At 42.2% G+C, this 17,520-nt stretch overlaps 1 protein-coding gene across 5 annotated transcripts in view; it reads left to right on the plus strand.

The window, feature by feature from the left end:
- The window catches only part of LOC134205856 (proton channel OtopLc), a 171,233-nt gene that overhangs the window by 86,766 nt on the left and 66,947 nt on the right, over positions 1-17,520 (plus strand). For 4 of the 5 annotated variants that reach the window (XM_062681502.1, XM_062681501.1, XM_062681504.1 and 1 more), the window contains one exon: positions 11,872-12,384. In XM_062681502.1, coding sequence (XP_062537486.1) covers positions 11,954-12,384 — 431 coding nt within the window. In that variant the 5' untranslated portion in view covers positions 11,872-11,953. Of the gene's footprint in view, positions 1-11,844; positions 12,385-17,520 lie in introns of all 5 variants that reach the window. The other variant, XM_062681499.1, reaches the window with a different exon arrangement.

Raw genomic sequence — 17,520 nt, forward strand, 5'->3', positions numbered from 1 at the left:
ATTTGAATAGGGGAAAGTTTGTCATAATTCTTTATCCATACGTTAAAACATTCTTGAATGCTTCAATGAAGCTTACAGTCTGTTCAGATTACGATCTTTATGACTTGACATAAAAAACAACTTCAATAAGATGTGTGAACTTTGGTATCAAGATACCCCTTATCAAGTGATAAAGCTTGTAGTCTGAATAGACTCTCAAAATAGTATTAGATGCATTCTCACTATTTTTATTCAGATTGTGGAACAATATTTTATTTTTGGTCTCCAACTAGACTTGCGAGCAAAGGCTTAGGATAGCCAAACCGGAGATGGCTAGATCAATTCTCGTTCCGGTCTAAGATGTTTTCGGATGGGAAACATTCTTGACTCCCTGGGACACTATGCCATTGTACTTGCAACACAATATACATACTCATGCAATGGCGGGCAATGGAGCTTTGGTAGATACCTGGATACCTGGTTGGCTACAGCGCTGATACACCTATGCCTGGCGTATAGTAGAGCTCCATAATCGTCGGTCCTGGGCGATGTTCCTCCAGTTTCCCCGAAAACCATGTTTGGACATTATCTGCCACAACTAATTTCTCTTCAATGAATCGTACGCTGCTTTGAAATCAATGAACAGATGGTGAGTCTGCAAGTTGTACTCCCGGAATTTACCAAGGATCATTCACAGGCTAAACATCTGATCCGTCGTTGATCGGCCCTCACGAAAACCTGCCTGGTATTCGCCGACGAAGGACTCCTCAATTGGTCTCAGTCTGTTAAACAGGATACGCGACAGGATTTTGTACGCCAAGTTCAGAATAATCCCTCTGTACAGTGTGAGTGTACTAGAGTGCACTCTAGCCTGTGCCCTTTCTTATAGATTGGGAATATGAGACCATCCAACCAGCCGGCAGGCAGTTCTTCTTCCTCCCAAATTTTCTGAATAATGTGGTAGATTGATTGATGCAGCTGCTCGCCTGCGTGTTTGAGAAGCTTGATCGGGATCTCGTCCTTCCCAGTAGCTTTACTGTTTTCAGCTCGTTTAGAGCCTTCTTATCGTCGTCCAGCGTTGGTGGTTCCACAACTCCGACTATGGTCGCCGACTATGTCCATCCTGCTCCTTAATACACCTTCATTTTCACAGTTCAACAAATCTTCGAAGTGCTCCTTCCACCTGGCTGCCACCATAGTATTGTCAAGGGCCGGATTTAGAGGGGGGCTGGGCCTGGGAGGCCGTGGCCCCTGGCCCCCACAAATCTTATGTACCAAAACCTACCTTTTTTGCACATTTTGGGGCCCCCACAAGCTGTCGACCCGAGGCTCCTTCCGGCTAAATCCAGCCCTGATCTTGTTTGTTAGCAAATTCCCCTCTCGGTATTTGCACATGGCGGACACTGGCGCATTCTTATGCCGCGCGCCGTTGACAGTTGCGTAAAACCTCCGCATATTGTTTCTATCCATGTTCTCCTGCGCTTCAGCTGTCACACTCTCTTCGAGTTGCCTTTTTTTCTGCGGTGGATTCGTTTTTCTTCTGCCCTTGCTACACTGTACCGCTCTCTGTTGGAACGGGTACGAGCCACTGGTATTCGACTCCTAGCAACATTTTTCTCGTCCATCACTCGCTGGCACTCCTCATCAAACCAACCATTTCGTTGGCGTCGCTGTACAGTGCCTAACACTTCCTGCCCTATTGTAGTCACAGCATTGTGGATATTTTCCCACAATCTTTTGACGTCGCCAGATCCGGTGGCATCTCCTATCCGCTCGTTCAGCTTCTGGTGGTACTGCTCAGCAACTCCTTCAACTGACAAGTGTTGGATATTGAAACGCATCGTTCTGTTGTTTCGTGAATTCGTGACGCTGGAAAGTTGCGCCCGAATTTTTGCAACTACAAGGTAGTGATCCGAGTCGATGTTCGGACCTCTGAAGGACCTTACATCTATAACATCCGAGAAATGTCGTCCGTCGACCAGCACGTGGTCTATCTGTGAGCAAGTGTCTCCACTCGGATGTTGCCAGGTGTGTTTGCGGATATTCTTACGTGCGAAGTAGGTACTGCTCATTGCCATCCCTCTAGCAGTAGCAAAGGTTACAAGTCGCAGACCATTATTGTTGGTAGTGGAATGAAGGCTTTCCGTACCAATGACAGGACGAAAGAAGCTTTCTCTTCAGATATGCGCATTTGCATCCCCGATGACAATCTTTACGTCGTGTGTTGGCCAATTTTCACGTCATCAGGCTTATCGTTTGTTGGGGCCATAGACGCTGATAAGGCTATAGTTGAAGAATTTGTCCTTCATTCTCAACACGCAAATGTGGTCGCTCATCGGCCTCCACCGAATAACGCGCTTCATCTGCTTCCCGATCACCATTAAGCCAACTCCTCGTTCTGCTCTGTCATCGCCGCTATAGTAGATGTGTTACTTGAATGAAGTGTTCGCTATGGGATCCACCGTCCAGAATTCACGTTCTCCAGTTCTGGGCAACCGTATTTCCTGGATTGCTGCCACACTCACGCCGACCTTCTGCAGCTCACGAGCCAGGAACCCAACACGTTCGGGTTAATTCAAAGTTCTCACGTTCCAAGATTCTTTATTCGTTGCCTGGTCTGTTGCCGTTGAACCAATCCGTTTGCTCTGCTTTTGCCTTTCTTGGTAACTGTAGAATCTTCGGTAGACTACTTTACCAAGGTTGTGCTACCTACATCGCGTTGAAGGGGCTGCCTTCTCGATGCTGACACGATGCAGCTTATGTGCACTGTTTAGTTTAGAGTCCCTCGCTGGCACTCGGACGATGATCAGCCGCCCCTAACATGGGGAACAGACGCTGTTGTGAGCCGTTCCTAACATGGGAGAACAGACGCTCGATGAGATTTGCGCCTCCGGAGAGGAGCAAATCCCCTCTTCCCTGTCAGCGTACGACCATAGTTCCCACCGAGGTTGGTTACCCGATTTTCCCTAAGGTTGTTCGTATCCCGGCCAGAACAACGAGGTAGTAGGGATAGGAGTTGCTGAGTAAGAGGCTAAGGACTGTTACAAATTGGTAAGCCAACCAATCCCGTACGTGCATCGCAGGAACAGACATCAAAATCGTGCAACTTAGGGGCCGTACACTAATTACGTAAGCATTTTTTCTGGGTTTTTCAACCGCCTCTCCCCCATGTAAGATTTTTCCCATAGAAATCATCTTTTATTTATATGGAGCGTAAGAAAATGTCAGACCTCCCTCCATAAGTGCTTACGTAATTAGTGTACGACCCCTTACGGACTAGGCTCTAATCCTTAAGCTAATTTAAGATTTTACGGAAATCGGACATAAGGGCAGTGCTGATGTCATTTACACAGATGTCATTTACACAGCTTTTCATCATGCTCATCATCTTTGACGAGATGCCAGTGGCCAGCTGGACCTGCTTCAACTCCTTGTAAATGTAGATGGCAAGGCTTTCGTTCCTCTGTGGTTTTCGATTCGGTTGCTTGTCGCCCATAACGATGTTTTTTCTGAGCCTTAGTGCCGCTGCGCTGCCCGTTGCAGCCTCCATAACAGTTATCGTCGCTGCCCTTCCGCCGCCGGATTTGGTGCCATGATGTTTGGTTTTTTTTTTTTCAAGTTCGTTTATTTGGTAGGCTCAGGCGTGTATAACACTTTACGGAGCCATATTTCTTTGTGATATATACAATCAATGTCATTTTTTTCAGTTAGTAAGAGAGGGATAGGAGCCAGCTCGTGGTGACTCGAGGTTAGTTTACAATATTAAAGGATGGACGAGGCTTAGGATTCGGAATCAAGGAATTTCGACTGCTGATCTGGGCATTTGGCGTAAGGGACGATGTGGCGTGTCGTCGTGCTCGAGGATTGGTTCTACTGGGAGCGTCTTCCGGATGGCCTGAGTAACGGAGATCTACGGAACATAGAGACAGAGACAGTACAAAAAAAACTTTGACAGAAGAAGAAAAAAATTAGATTTTGATGTCAGAATCACAAATGAAACTATAAATGGCCTGCATATAGACCGCATCACGATCCCCCAAAACACCTCGAATTTCCCTGAAGGGTTGTTTACCTCAGGCCACTAGGGTATCCAATAGTCGCTCTCTGGAGGCGTCATTTTCCGAGCAGAACCAAACTACGTGATCGATGTCATCATAACCGGCTCCGCACCTACATAAGTTGCTATCGACAAGGTTTATTCTGTACAGATGTGCGTTTAGTGAATAGTGATTGGACATAAGTCTCGACATCACGCGAATGAAGCCTCGACTTAAGTCCTCACCTCTGAACCACGCTCGCCCAGAAACTTTTGGAACTATGGAAAATAGCCACCGTCCGAGTTCATTGTGTGTCCAATTCCTTTGCCAACTTTGAAGAGTACTCTGACGGACTAATGGGAAAAACTCGTTACTCGAGAATTGTCTATCATAAACCTCACCTTCCTGTGCGCCCACCTTTGCCAGCGAGTCTGCCTTCTCATTGCCGTAGATTGAGCAGTGAGATGGGACCCAAACAAAGGTAATCTTGAATGATCTTTCGACCAAAACACGCATCTGCTCTCTTATGTTTGTAAGAAAGTAAGATGCGTGCTTAACAGGTTTCATCGACCGGAGTGCCTCGATAGAACTAAGACTATCCGAGAAGATGAAATAATGGTCTACGGGCTGATTGGAAATTATCCCCAAAGCGAAGTTAATTGCTGCCAGCTCAGCAACATAAACCGAACACGGTTCCTGAAGTTTTTGGAAGGTGGTTGAAGTCACATTGAAAACACCGAAGCCAGTGGATCCGTTGATGCGAGAACCATCAGTGAAATATCTGTTGTTGCAATTGACATGTTCATATTTTTCAGAAAAAAGTGAGGGAATAGATATTTGTCGAAGATGATCTGGAATTCCTTGAATAGCATGTTTCATGGACAGATAGTATACAATTGAGGAACTGTCGTTGGTGAAGTGAACTCGAGGGGGATTATAACACGGAAGACAAAGATCTGATGATATGTAGTTGAGATAAACTCTCAGGAATCTTGAACGACAAGTTAGTTCAAGCATATTATCGAAGTTATCTAGAACAAGTGTGTTACTTGTTCCACATTTGATGAGTATTCTAAGCGAGAGCTCCCAGTAACGGTGCTTTAAAGGAGTGACTCCAGCAAGCACCTCCAGGCTCATGTTATGCGTTGAATGCATGCAGCCAAGGGCAATACGCAAACAACGATACTGAATTCGTTCCAATTTGGTCAGGTGGCAATCAGCTGCTGAGAGGAAGCAGAAGGAGCCATACTCTAAAACAGAGAGAATAGTCGTTCTATAGAGTTTGATGAGGTCTTCCGGGTGAGCACCCCACCATGTTCCGGAGATAGAACGTAGAAAATTGATCCTTTTCCGGCATTTTTGTATCAAATACTCAATGTGGAGTTTCCAGGTACATTTGGAATCAAACACGACCCCAAGGTATTTAGAAGATAAAGATTGGTTGATGTCATCATTCAACAGCTTTAGTTTCAGTTGAGCAGGATACCGCTTCTTAGTAAACACAACCAACTGAGTTTTTTGCGGTGAAAACTCGATCCCTAAATGTCTGGCCCAAACAGTCAGATTATCCAGGGTACTTTGCAATGGTCCTTGCAAGACAGCTGCACATGGACCTCTTAGAGAGACCACGGCATCATCTGCAAGTTGTCTGAGCGTGCATTGTCCTTCCAAACAATTGTCAATATCTTTAACATAGAAATTATAAAGCAAGGGACTTAAACACGAACCTTGGGGAAGGCCCATGTAGCTATTTCTGGAAGTTGTCAGAGTGCCGAGTGTGAAGTTCATTTGTTTTCCTGACAACAAATTGTACAAGAAATTATTCAAAATAACGGGTAATCCATTACTGTGCAGATTGTCTGACAGTACTTCTATGGAAACTGAATCAAAAGCGCCCTTAATGTCCAAGAATACTGAAGCCAATTGCTCCTTGTGCGCAAAGGCCAGTTGTATATCTGAAGAAAGCAACGCTAGACAATCGTTTGTTCCTTTCCCTTTTCTAAATCCAAACTGAGTATTTGAAAGCAATGCATTTTCTTCGACCCAATGGTCGACTCTTGAAAGGATCATTTTTTCCAATAATTTTCTCATGCATGATAGCATGGCAATCGGTTAGTCGACTGTTCGGCCACATTGAGAGTTGACGTAAAGTCAATGTCAACTTCTCTCCACGAACAGCCTAGATAGCCGTGTGGTGTCGGCAGCTGGTTATCTGGCTAAGAATAACATTACGGATTGCCTGTTCCAGTGGTAAAAGTCCACCATACAGGTTCGGCCACCCTAATTTTCGGTGGGATGCGGCTTTATGCTTACCGTGCCTACAAATGAATGGTTAGGGGGGTCTAATAAGAACCTAACCGCAAACGGAGCCTGTGAAGCACCAGGGCCCCCTTCACAGTATTTTAGCCCTCGCTGCGCTAACCGGAGCTATGGCGTAGTTGACTTCTTACTTCTCCGAGATAATCGGCTACTATTATTCAACCTCATCGTGAGGTTGAATAAGAGTAGGGTTATGAATATGTGTTTTAATTAGTTTTCAACAAATTGCCACCTATATGGATTCGCATTATGCGTTTTTCACAATGTGCTTTGTGTATGTTACCTATATGGATTCGCATTATGCGTTTTTTCACAGTGTACTCTGTGTCTCGTCCTTGACGTTTGGCTTCGGCTACTCTTGTTCGATCTCAACGTGAGGTTAAATAAGAGTGGGGTTATGAATATGTGTTTTACTTAGTTTTCAACAAATTGTCACCTATGTGGATTCGCATTATGCGTTTTTCACAGTGTACTCTGTGTCTCGTCTTTGGCTACTCTGTTCAATCTCAACGTGAGTGTGGGATTATGAATATGTTTTTTACTTAGTTTTTCAACAAATTTTCACCTATATGGATTTGCATTATGCGTTTTTTTTTTACAATGTACTTTGGGTTTTTGTCACCTATATGGATTCGTATTATGCGTTTTGCAAAGTGTAATCTGTGTTTCGTCTTTGATGTTTGGCTTCAGCTACTCTTGTTTAATCTCAACTTGGGGTTGAATAAGGGTGGGGTTATGAAAATGTTTTTTTTACTTAGTTTTTTTCAACAAATTGTCACCTATATGGATTCGCATTATGCGTTTTTTACAATGTACTTTGTGTATGTTACCTATATGGATTCGCATTATGCGTTTTTTTACAATGTACTTTGTGATTGTCACCTATATGGATTCGCATTATGCGTTTTTCACAGTGTACTCTGTGTCTCGTCCTTGACGTTCGGCTTCGGTTACTCTTGTTCAATCTCAACGTGAGGTTAAATAAGATTGGGGTTATGAATATGTGTTTTACTTAGTTTTCAACAAGTTGTCACCTATATGGATAAGCATTATGCGTTTTTTTACAATGCACTTTGTGATTGTCACCTATATGGATTCGCATTATGCGTTTTTTTTACAATGTACTTTGTGTATGTTACCTATATGGATTCGCATTATGCGTTTTTCACAGTGTACTCTGTGTCTCGTCCTTGACGTTCAGCTTCGGTTACTCTTGTTCAATCTCAACGTGAGGTTAAATAAGATTGGGGTTATGAATATGTGTTTTACTTAGTTTTCAACAAATTGTCACCTATATGGATTCGCATTATGCGTTTTTTTTACAATGTACTTTGTGTATGTTACCTATATGGATTCGCATTATGCGTTTTTCACAGTGCACTCTGTGTTTCGTCTTTGACGTTCGTCAATTGTTACATCCTCTGTGATTTTGTGACACCACTCTTTAGTCCCTAGCTGAATGCGTGTGAGTCTACATAATTGGCTTTCCTATAAATGGTTCCATTCTCCTTTCCAACTTCACTTCCTCTTCCTTTCCTCTTTTCACTTACTTTTCCGTCAGGTAAATGATGAGAAAGGCCAGTGAAGGCGATGGCACAAATCTCCCAAATTGAGGGGAACGTGCCTCCTGAGCCGACGTTCTGATACCTGATACCTGATACCTGATGGCAATCGGTCGGTATGAATTGTGATTAGACGCTGGTTTCCCAGGCTTTTGAATAGCTATTACTTTGACCTGTCGCCATTCAGGTGGCACAATGTTGTACTCCATGAAACAGTTGTACAGGTCAAGTAATCGTCTTTTTGCGATATCTGGGAGGTTTTAAGAAGATTGAATTTGATGTTATCGCATCCCGGAGCAGAGTTATTCGATGAAAGAAGAGACATAGAAAGTTCCAGCATTGTGAATGGTCCACCCAATGAACCGGGATCAGTGACTGATTCTCGAAATAGCGGTTCTGCTGGTACGGAATCTAGGCAGACCTTTTTTGCGAAGTTGAATATCCATCGATTGGAGTATTCTTCACTCTCATTGGTGGAAATGCGGTTCCGCATGTTGCGAGCCGTTTTCCAAAGTGTTGTCATTGAGGTTTCTCGTGATAGTCCCTCGACAAAACGTCGCCAGTAGCTACGTTTTTTTGCCTTGAGAAGATTTTTGAGTTTTCTTTCGAGCCTCAAATACTCTTCAAAAAGCTCTGACCTTCCGTGTTTACGGAAAGCCTTGAAGGCATCAGATTTCTCGGAATACAACTTAGTACATTCATCATCCCATCCAGGAGTGGCTGGTCTTCTTATGACAGATGTACTTGGAACGCGTCGTTTCTGAGCTTCTAGTGCGCTTTTATGAATCAATTCGGTAAGGAATCGATACTCATCCAGTGGAGGAAGAATATCAGTTGATTCAATACCATTTTTTACCGCCGATGCAAATTTTTGCCAGTCAATGTTTTTCGTGAGGTCGAAAGGAACATTAACTGGCACTGATCGTTGATAGCCGCTTTTGATTGTGGTGACTATCGGCATGTGGTCACTACCATGGGGATCTTGGATTACCTTCCACGTGCAATCTAATGATAGTGAATTAGAGCATAAAGACAGATCTATTCGACTTTCCTGACCTTGAGGTCCTATTCGAGTTACTTCGCCTGTGTTCAAAATATTCAAGTTGAAATCGTCGCACAAATCATAGAAAATAGGCGCTCTGTTATCGTCTCTAGTTTCGCCCCATGCAATACCATGTGCATTCATATCACCCAGTATTAAAACTGGGGATGATAAAAGAGAGACTGCGCTCCAAAGATGCCGACGATTAAGTGAGGCATTTGGGGAATATACACTGAAGCTATGCAAAGGTCTTTATTCTTTACATTTACTTGGCAAGCGACGATCTCTAAACCATTAACAGTCGGAATGGGAATTCTGTAGAAAGTGTGACATTTTTGATTCCCAAAAGAACGCCACCATAATGATCATTCCGATCTTGGCGAATAATGTTAAAATCGTGGAAGTTGATTTCATCTTCAGAAGAAAGCCATGTTTCACAGAGTGCAAATATATCGCAATCGGAGTTGCGAATTAAAAACTTAAACACGTCCAATTTATGTTTCAGACTGTGACAGTTCCACTGCAGCACAGTGATTGTATCTTGTATGGCCGTATTATCCATCGAAAGATACAAGTCCTGCAAGAAGGGCCATGAAACAGTCAATTGCTTCAGATAACTTTCAACTGTTGGAATAAAGAGGTCAATGATTGGCCTCAATGAATTCGGAATATTGAATAAGTTCAAAATACGATCCACAAGGTCCTTAAAGGATATCAATCCTCGCTTGGACGAGATTCTTTTCTTGGAAGTGCGAGTAGCAGTTTTCTGCTCAGAGATATTCCTTGACTGATGTTTCTTTGTAACATCAGTTTTAGGCAATGGCGGGAATGTCTTACTGCAACATGGGTCAAAAGGAGCAGTATAGACAGGCTGCTTCGGAATTTTGAATAATCCCCCATTACCATCAGATTTATGCAAGTTTCTAGGGATGATTTTTGTTTTCTTACGGCGCAATCCCGGGGAAGACAGTTTCTTCCTCTTTTCGGGTACATGTACCTCCGCAGAATCATCCATATCGGCTACGTCAGAGTCCGATTCGTCTATGGAAATGACATCATAAAAATCACTTACTTGAACGGCAGCTGAAATAGCAGCCGTTGCGTTGGCAGTTGCGGATGTGTCTTGCGACTTCACCATTTCTGCATACGACTGCTTAGAGCGCTGTACTAACGAACGCTTAACTTTTTGGGTGCGCTTTTTGTACACCGGGCATTCTTGCAAACCATGGGGAGGGTCCATGCCACAATAAGCGCACTTTGTAACTTGTTGTTGGCAGGACTTCTCCCTATGCTTTTCAAAACATTTGCCACAACGGGGCTTGTTGTCGCAAAACTCGGCAGTGTGCCCCAACTGTTTGCAGTTGGTACAATTGAAAACTCTGGGTACAAAAAGACGCACCGGAAACAACATATTTTCGATATCTACATATTTTGGGAGTATCGAACCGGCAAACGTTACTCGTAGCGAACCTGACTTCGAATATACTTTTTACCATCTACCATGGCTGCTGAATGCAATTCCTTGCAGTCCAGAATATCCACGGTAGATTGCAGGGCATTCTTTAAACGGCCTTTTCCTGCAAGTACATCCTTGCAAGTCAGGCTCGCTGCGTTAATTACGCCTTCAATCTCAACCTCCCGCGAGGGGACATAAACCAAATATTCCACATTATAGTTCTGGTCTTTTGCGATAGCATTTGCATCCTGGAATGTAGCTGCGGTTACACGTAGTTTGTTCCGATTGATCTGATGAAAATCAGTTTTCGGAAAACGACGCGTCAAGTCACGTTTGATTCCTAAAAATCAATACTTTTCACTTTCTGCCGAAAGTAAACAACCCAGGGACCAGGTGATGTGGCCTGGTAAAATCGCGTGCGAACGACATTGTCTTTGGGAGGCGTTTCGCCTCCACTCACTTCGTCCATGTATCAAAGAAAAAACTTAAATAAATTTATTTAAGAAAAAATATTTTTTGGACCAGGCTAATGCCCACTCTTTCTGCACTGTCCGATTCTTTCTATCGAGAAAAAGTGTACCCAACTCCACCGCATGCAAACAATACAAAGCGAATAGGTACTTAGCCGTTTTGTTTCTGCCTTTGTAGGTGCCTACGAACGTCGTCGTACGGGGATGGATGATGCTCTGTCCGAATGCTGATATTCACGGCGCTGTAATGATTACCGGTTGGTAATTTACCAATTACAGCCCGCTTCCTTCTGGTCGCCAGGAATTCACCTTGCGAAACTTCGGTGCCGTTTATTTGGCAACGTAAAAAAGCACTTGATCGAGTTCGCGTGAGAGATCCAAACTAAATGCGTCTGACTCGGTCCGATGCGACACAGGGAATGGTTTTGGCCTAATGGTTTGTTCGGCTAAATGGCATATTCTGCCAAACAAGTTTCGGCATTGCGGTCTTCGTCCAAATAGTTTTCGGCCGAAACCTTCCGGGAAAACAGTTCTTCCCGTTGTTTGACCGAAAGTCATTCGGCGGAAAGACATTTGTTCGAATAAGGTGGAAGTCATCTAGCCGAATTTTATAGGATCGAAATGATTAATATTGAATATTGAATTGAATGATACTCAGAAATATACTACAAAGCCGTTTTACCTATGGATACTGATTTTTTATAAAATTCACAGAGATACCATGACTCGTGTTTAATGATGCAGCACTTTTCTGATTGGAATATGCGAACGATAAATTAGTTTGAATTTCAAATGTCGTTTGGGGCAAATTAATTTTGTTACAAAATAGTAAAACGCCGATCTAATAAAAAAAAATATTATGAAGAGCTTCCATTTCATGAAAAATAATGGTTTGAAAACAACATCTATGTATCTAACGAGCGATATGAATCTATTATTATTTTCAATTGCAACACGTTTTAATCACCGGATCTACAAGTGTTTCTCATTCCTCCAACCTCTCTAGATAAGATTCCAGTCCAGTGAAAGTGCTCTAACTTCTTGCCCCACGGAATAGTAAATCAAAAGCCAAACCAAACCCGAACAAAATGGATAGTTCGCCGGATCTATCGTTGAAGCTGCGCCGCGGGTCGAGCGATTCGCGCGACTCATTCTACATGGATTTCGCCCAGGGCATCGACTCGGACATCGAGGACGTCGTAACGCAAGCCTCCGGTGGGGCTCCCCACAGTTGCCAAACGCCGGTCGGTACCGTTACCACCCCGAGCGCCCTGGCCCCAATCACTGCGAGCAGCACCACCGCCAGCATACCGGACGTGACGGTGATGTCGGCTTGCGGCACCAGCCACTCCGGAACCGCAATCATTCCCGAGGATCCGGAAGATTTGGATGATGACATGGAGGAACTGGAACCGGTACCGCCGCCGATGCCGGAACTGGGTGACCATCCGATTCCGTCGGTGGCCGCCGGGATGGACCTACCGTTGCCGCCGCTTCCGACGTTGGACATAGACGACAGGTTAGTACAGGGCAAAGTGATTGCATTAGCGGTTTCCGTTTCAGCGCGGGTAGACAGTGTTGATGCACTCGAAATGACCGTCGACGCGACACGATAAAACACAATTGTCGCAATTGCCCGAGGGCAGAGGTTTCCAGTCAGCTGGTGGTGTGTTGCTTCAAATTGTTGGATGTATTTTGATGTGTTCGTAGGTTAGGAACCGCTGCCCTCGCTGAATGGGGGAGCCTCTGATTGCGGAGGGTATTAACAATGAATAAGTGCAATTTTTGGCCCATATTTTCCTCTGAGCAGCAACATTCCATACCATATTTGTATGTGGATGTGTTATAAATGATCTCATAATATGAAAAGAAAATATTATAGGGCCATATTTTCGAGCAAGTATGTACTCTGCTATATTTTGCCGTGTACCATAGAGAGATGAAACAAATTGTAGGACCAAAACGATTCCACTTATCTTTTATTGATTTGTATTCCCTACCGGGTGCTGCTCTGTTGTCCGACCGCCCGTAAGAAGGATGGAAGAAAAATGGAAAGCCAATTCAATTGAAATACCGACACACATTTTATTTAGATTGGTAACGAGAAGTACGTGGATGGAATTGAAATTCCCGATCGGTAGCGATTTGTATCCCCATTTCCAATCTATTATGTGATATATCCGGAAAAACGTTACATTTTACAGGTGGTTACTCCATTACTATGGGTTATCCGTTTACCTTTAGCAGAAATTAGGTTTTCATTTAAGTTGTTGATGTTTCAGATGTTGATAAAAGAAACGTTTATTGGATGTATGAAAGAAAGAATCCAATAATTATCGATTATAATTTTTGTTAATTTCAGCGGTGCTCGAAGGCTATCGCTTCTACTACAGACAAACAGACATAACACTCTCGATAAATCCATCGTCCACTACACTTGTTATGCGATTCTGCCTCTAGAGGCGCTGACTAGAGTGGGACTGACTAACTAATTCTAGTTGGGCAGATAATATTAAAGTAAAACAAACGAATTTGGTTGGGACCAGGGTTCTTATATCAGGGTTCACTCACTTCGACAGTAGATGGGAGAGACTAGAGAGCGTGGGTGAAAAATGTACAAAACATAAACAAACTTGGTGGCTATTCCACACAGTATAAAAATGTTACAGCATATATGATGTAACAAAAAGGCTCCATTCGATTCGACTCAATTTTCCATCACATTTCAAAATTACAGGTCGTTATTACTATGGAGCTTGCATTAAATATTGCGTACAAGAAAAAGTTGGATGTAAAATTAAAGGCTATTAAATGCAAAAATATGGTTTCAAATATTTTCATAGCCTGTAATTTTCATAATTTTTAACTGTGCATATAAAAATTCAAGATGGCTGCAACATGCAAACACTGCAACACCTGTTTGTATTGATCTTGGTTGGGACAAGTCTTTCTTACTTGTTTTATTTTTATATCGTCAGCGGCTAGTATTTTTAGTAGTGGAATGAATCAATTATAAAACACTTCAACAAATAGTTTTTTATTTGTTTTTTGTTTTATTTATATTATCGGTGAGCTGCCGCTAACCGCAAGTCAGACTTATATGTATATGGTGCCCATATACAGATAAGTCTGACTTGCGGTTAGCGGCAGTAAGAGAATCATACACATTACACAGTTTGAATGAAACCTGTAAATTTCCGTTGAAGTAGATGTAACAAATTGACCTCCTGTTCAGCAACATAAAGTTATATTAAATTTACACGTGCTGTGATTTATTTGTTCATATTTTTATTTGAACATAAAATAGCGCCAACATGGGGAATCGAACTTCGCTCTGCAGAATGAGACCCTACCTCGTTAGCCACTCGAGTATTTCCACTACTTGAAAGTGAGTCGCTCCAGATAGAACAGGTTACGCGTTCTGGTGATTTAAATATTCTCCATCAGACTAAACGACAGCTTTTACACAGCAATTTACACGATACGGAATGTCTTTCGAAACGAAACTTTTGGAGATTGATTTTTCTGAAAGCAACACAGATTTCTCGTCGGAATAGGCAAGAAACAAAGAGTTACAGCGATGAAATGCGATAGAGGCTGCTTTGTTTTTATATGTGAAGAAATCTATTTTGGATGATGCTTATATGAATAAAACAGATGCCAGCTGCGGTTTGTATGAAATGCAATAAAGTTTGTTTTGATTTGTTTTGACAGCCACGTGCTCGCTCGTCAAGGTTTCTGATAGAATCGTGTAAAATTAAGATATACTGGATTGAAATTTTAATGATTTTAACATTTACATCACAGAAACTGAAAAATAAGAACTGGTACACATTCTGCTACCGAATTTTACATTCAATTATGATTTCCGTCGTGTCTAATTTTCATAATATTTTACTGTGTACACAAATTTTTACCGGGATCTCAGCAATTTGTTCAACTTTTACCGAGTATCGCACAGCCGAGCCCCAGCAAACATGTTTTTCGTCGAGATATCTGTCAAAGTTGCTGAAAATCAGCAAATAACTTGCCGAAACTCAGCTAACAAACCTCATTTTTGACGGGATATCAGTTTCTCATTTTGCTGGGCACACGGTCTGTGCGGATTTTGCCGAGCTGCAGAAATAAAAACTGAGTGTGTACACTTCTCTGTTGTTTGTATATAGGTAAGGGAACTGAAGTTCCCACGACTTCACTCTACGGCAGGCTACTGACTGATAAATTGCATACATACCAAAAAAATATGAATCTTACATGTGACGTAAATGAATTATATGACACAATAACACAGGACGTAATATGAATTGAGATGTATTTTTCAGTCAACTTGGATGCACACGAAAGTTTCAGTCCAACCACCACAGTTTTAATGAAAAAGAACTTCATCCCCTGAAACCAAAACACAGCAAGCGGTGCAATGGGTTATGGAAATGACAACAAAAGCGACACTCAAGCAGACGACGCGACGGGTAAATGCAGTGAACATAGCATTCACGGTAGAATGTAGAATCTGTTTTACTTCGATCTCTCTTCTTCCAAGAAGCTGAGATGGCTGAGAGGTAGCGTGAGAGGAACTCACGTAGTACACCATTGTTCAATTCCCGTCTGGAAATTTATTGTTTTATTGACGTAGAACTACGTCTGTCTTTTCTATATTGGGGTACACTTTACGTTTGCTAAAAATCGAAAAACGTCACGAAAATATGATAGACTTTGATCGTTAATATCTCAGCCGTTTCTCGATGGATTTTCAATTTTCTTGGACCATCCGATCAAGGAAGAGTCAACGCTTCATTCCCGATGTACACTGATGTACACGCGTTTTTTTACACAAATAGCTTTTTGTGCAATTTTTTTTCACTAAAATTTTGGGATTAACGCGATTCATTTAGATATATTTTGGAATTTATGCGGTTTTTTACGTTGTTTTAATTTACGCGGCCCATATCCTCCGCGTAAAAGCTGACTCCAGTGTGTTACAATATTTATGTATGATTATTTACTACTGAACACTTGCTAACAGTTTAGCAATCGGTTTTGGTGAATCAGTCAAACTCGTAAGTGCATCGCAAGCTTCTTCTTCCATAGCACTACATTCCAACTGGAACTTGGCCTGCTTTTCAACTCAGTAATCTATTAGAATAAGGAAAATAAGTTCAAAAGTAGCATTTACCAATGCTTCGAATCGAGATACAATTATAGAACAACTTTTACTCTCTAGCGAGTTTTTATCAATTGATAATTTGGATATGTGTTCGCTTGAGAGTGTTGTTCATCCTTGATTATTTGAAAATTTTATTTTCATCATCCTTTTCAAATTTTGTTCTTAAAATTATATACATCACCATGCCCAAGTAACCATGAAGCTATATATGCATGTAAAAAACACAGCCCTAAAAGTTGACTTAAAGTGGAAAAGGGCAATTATAAGACCGAATTAATGGTTCATTACTTTGGCATGTTGAAATAAAGCACCAGTAATGTATCGCTGCATTCGTACTGCTGATTTAGAGTATCGTTGTCTGACAGTTGATAAATAAATGCAACAACACATCGTTAAAACAGATCTAATGCAATTAGCATTTAGCATGCCGATTTGTAATTTATATATGTGCAATATTGTAATGCTTGGTGTTACTTGGGTGGTTTGTAATGCTCACTCAATCTCAGCAGACAATCACGAAAACTACCAGTACTCCCACGTAGTTCAACGTCACTGTGGCGGACAACCCGATTGGGCTGCACCTCTGAGTATTTTTTCAATGAAGCAGTGGTGTTAAATTAATGGTGAACTTAGTTTCACAATTTCGCATCAATAATGGTGCTCGTGGGTGCTGGTCTCGAAGCATCTAAAATTACATGGCTTTTTCGAAGTGTGTAGGTCACATCACTTTCCATAGTTCATCCCGATCTGTGCTTCTGATTACCCTACCCAACTAACACAGCTTTCTTCCCGTGATTATTGTGGAGCTGGAGAGAGTAGCAACAATAATCACAATAACATTTACTTCCTTTCCCAACTGGCTGCAAGGACTTGACCGGCGGCATTATTGATCAATATCTGAGAGCTGTTGAGATCGAAGTGCAAGTTGCACTAGTTCTGATCAAAACTCTTCGTTTCGATGAGACCAAAGCAAGCATTTTTAGGACCTAGGGAGAATCTGTTTTCGTTGTTTATGGTGAGGAACATAATTCACCCATCAATCTTTCCTCTGTAGCTAGTCTTGGAAGGTTAACGAAAATCGTGCCTATTAGACGAAATTCCTTTTTTGTTTCAACACTTTTATCTCTCACTCAATTTTCGCAAGAATTATCGCAGAACAATTATAAAAATTGTAGAAATTGCCCAGAATATTAGCAATAACAACCATAGGGATGCGCTCTAGTCACACCACCACGCTATCGGCATATACTTAGGGGTCGTACACTTATTACGTAAGCATTTTTTCTGGGTTTTTCGACCCCCCCTCCCCCCTTGTAAGATTTTTTTCATACAAAAGATTTTTTAATTATATGGAGCGTAAGATATTGACCGACCCCCCCTCCCCCCATAAGTGCTTACGTAATATGTGTACGGCCCCTTACTTACTTATGGATACTGTACACCTCCGGTGGTGCAAAGGGCCGACTTGAAAGATCTCCATCCTGAGCGTTG

This window comes from Armigeres subalbatus, chromosome 1 (genome assembly GCF_024139115.2).
Source record: "Armigeres subalbatus isolate Guangzhou_Male chromosome 1, GZ_Asu_2, whole genome shotgun sequence".
In the NCBI taxonomy this organism is placed as follows: domain Eukaryota; kingdom Metazoa; phylum Arthropoda; class Insecta; order Diptera; family Culicidae; genus Armigeres; species Armigeres subalbatus.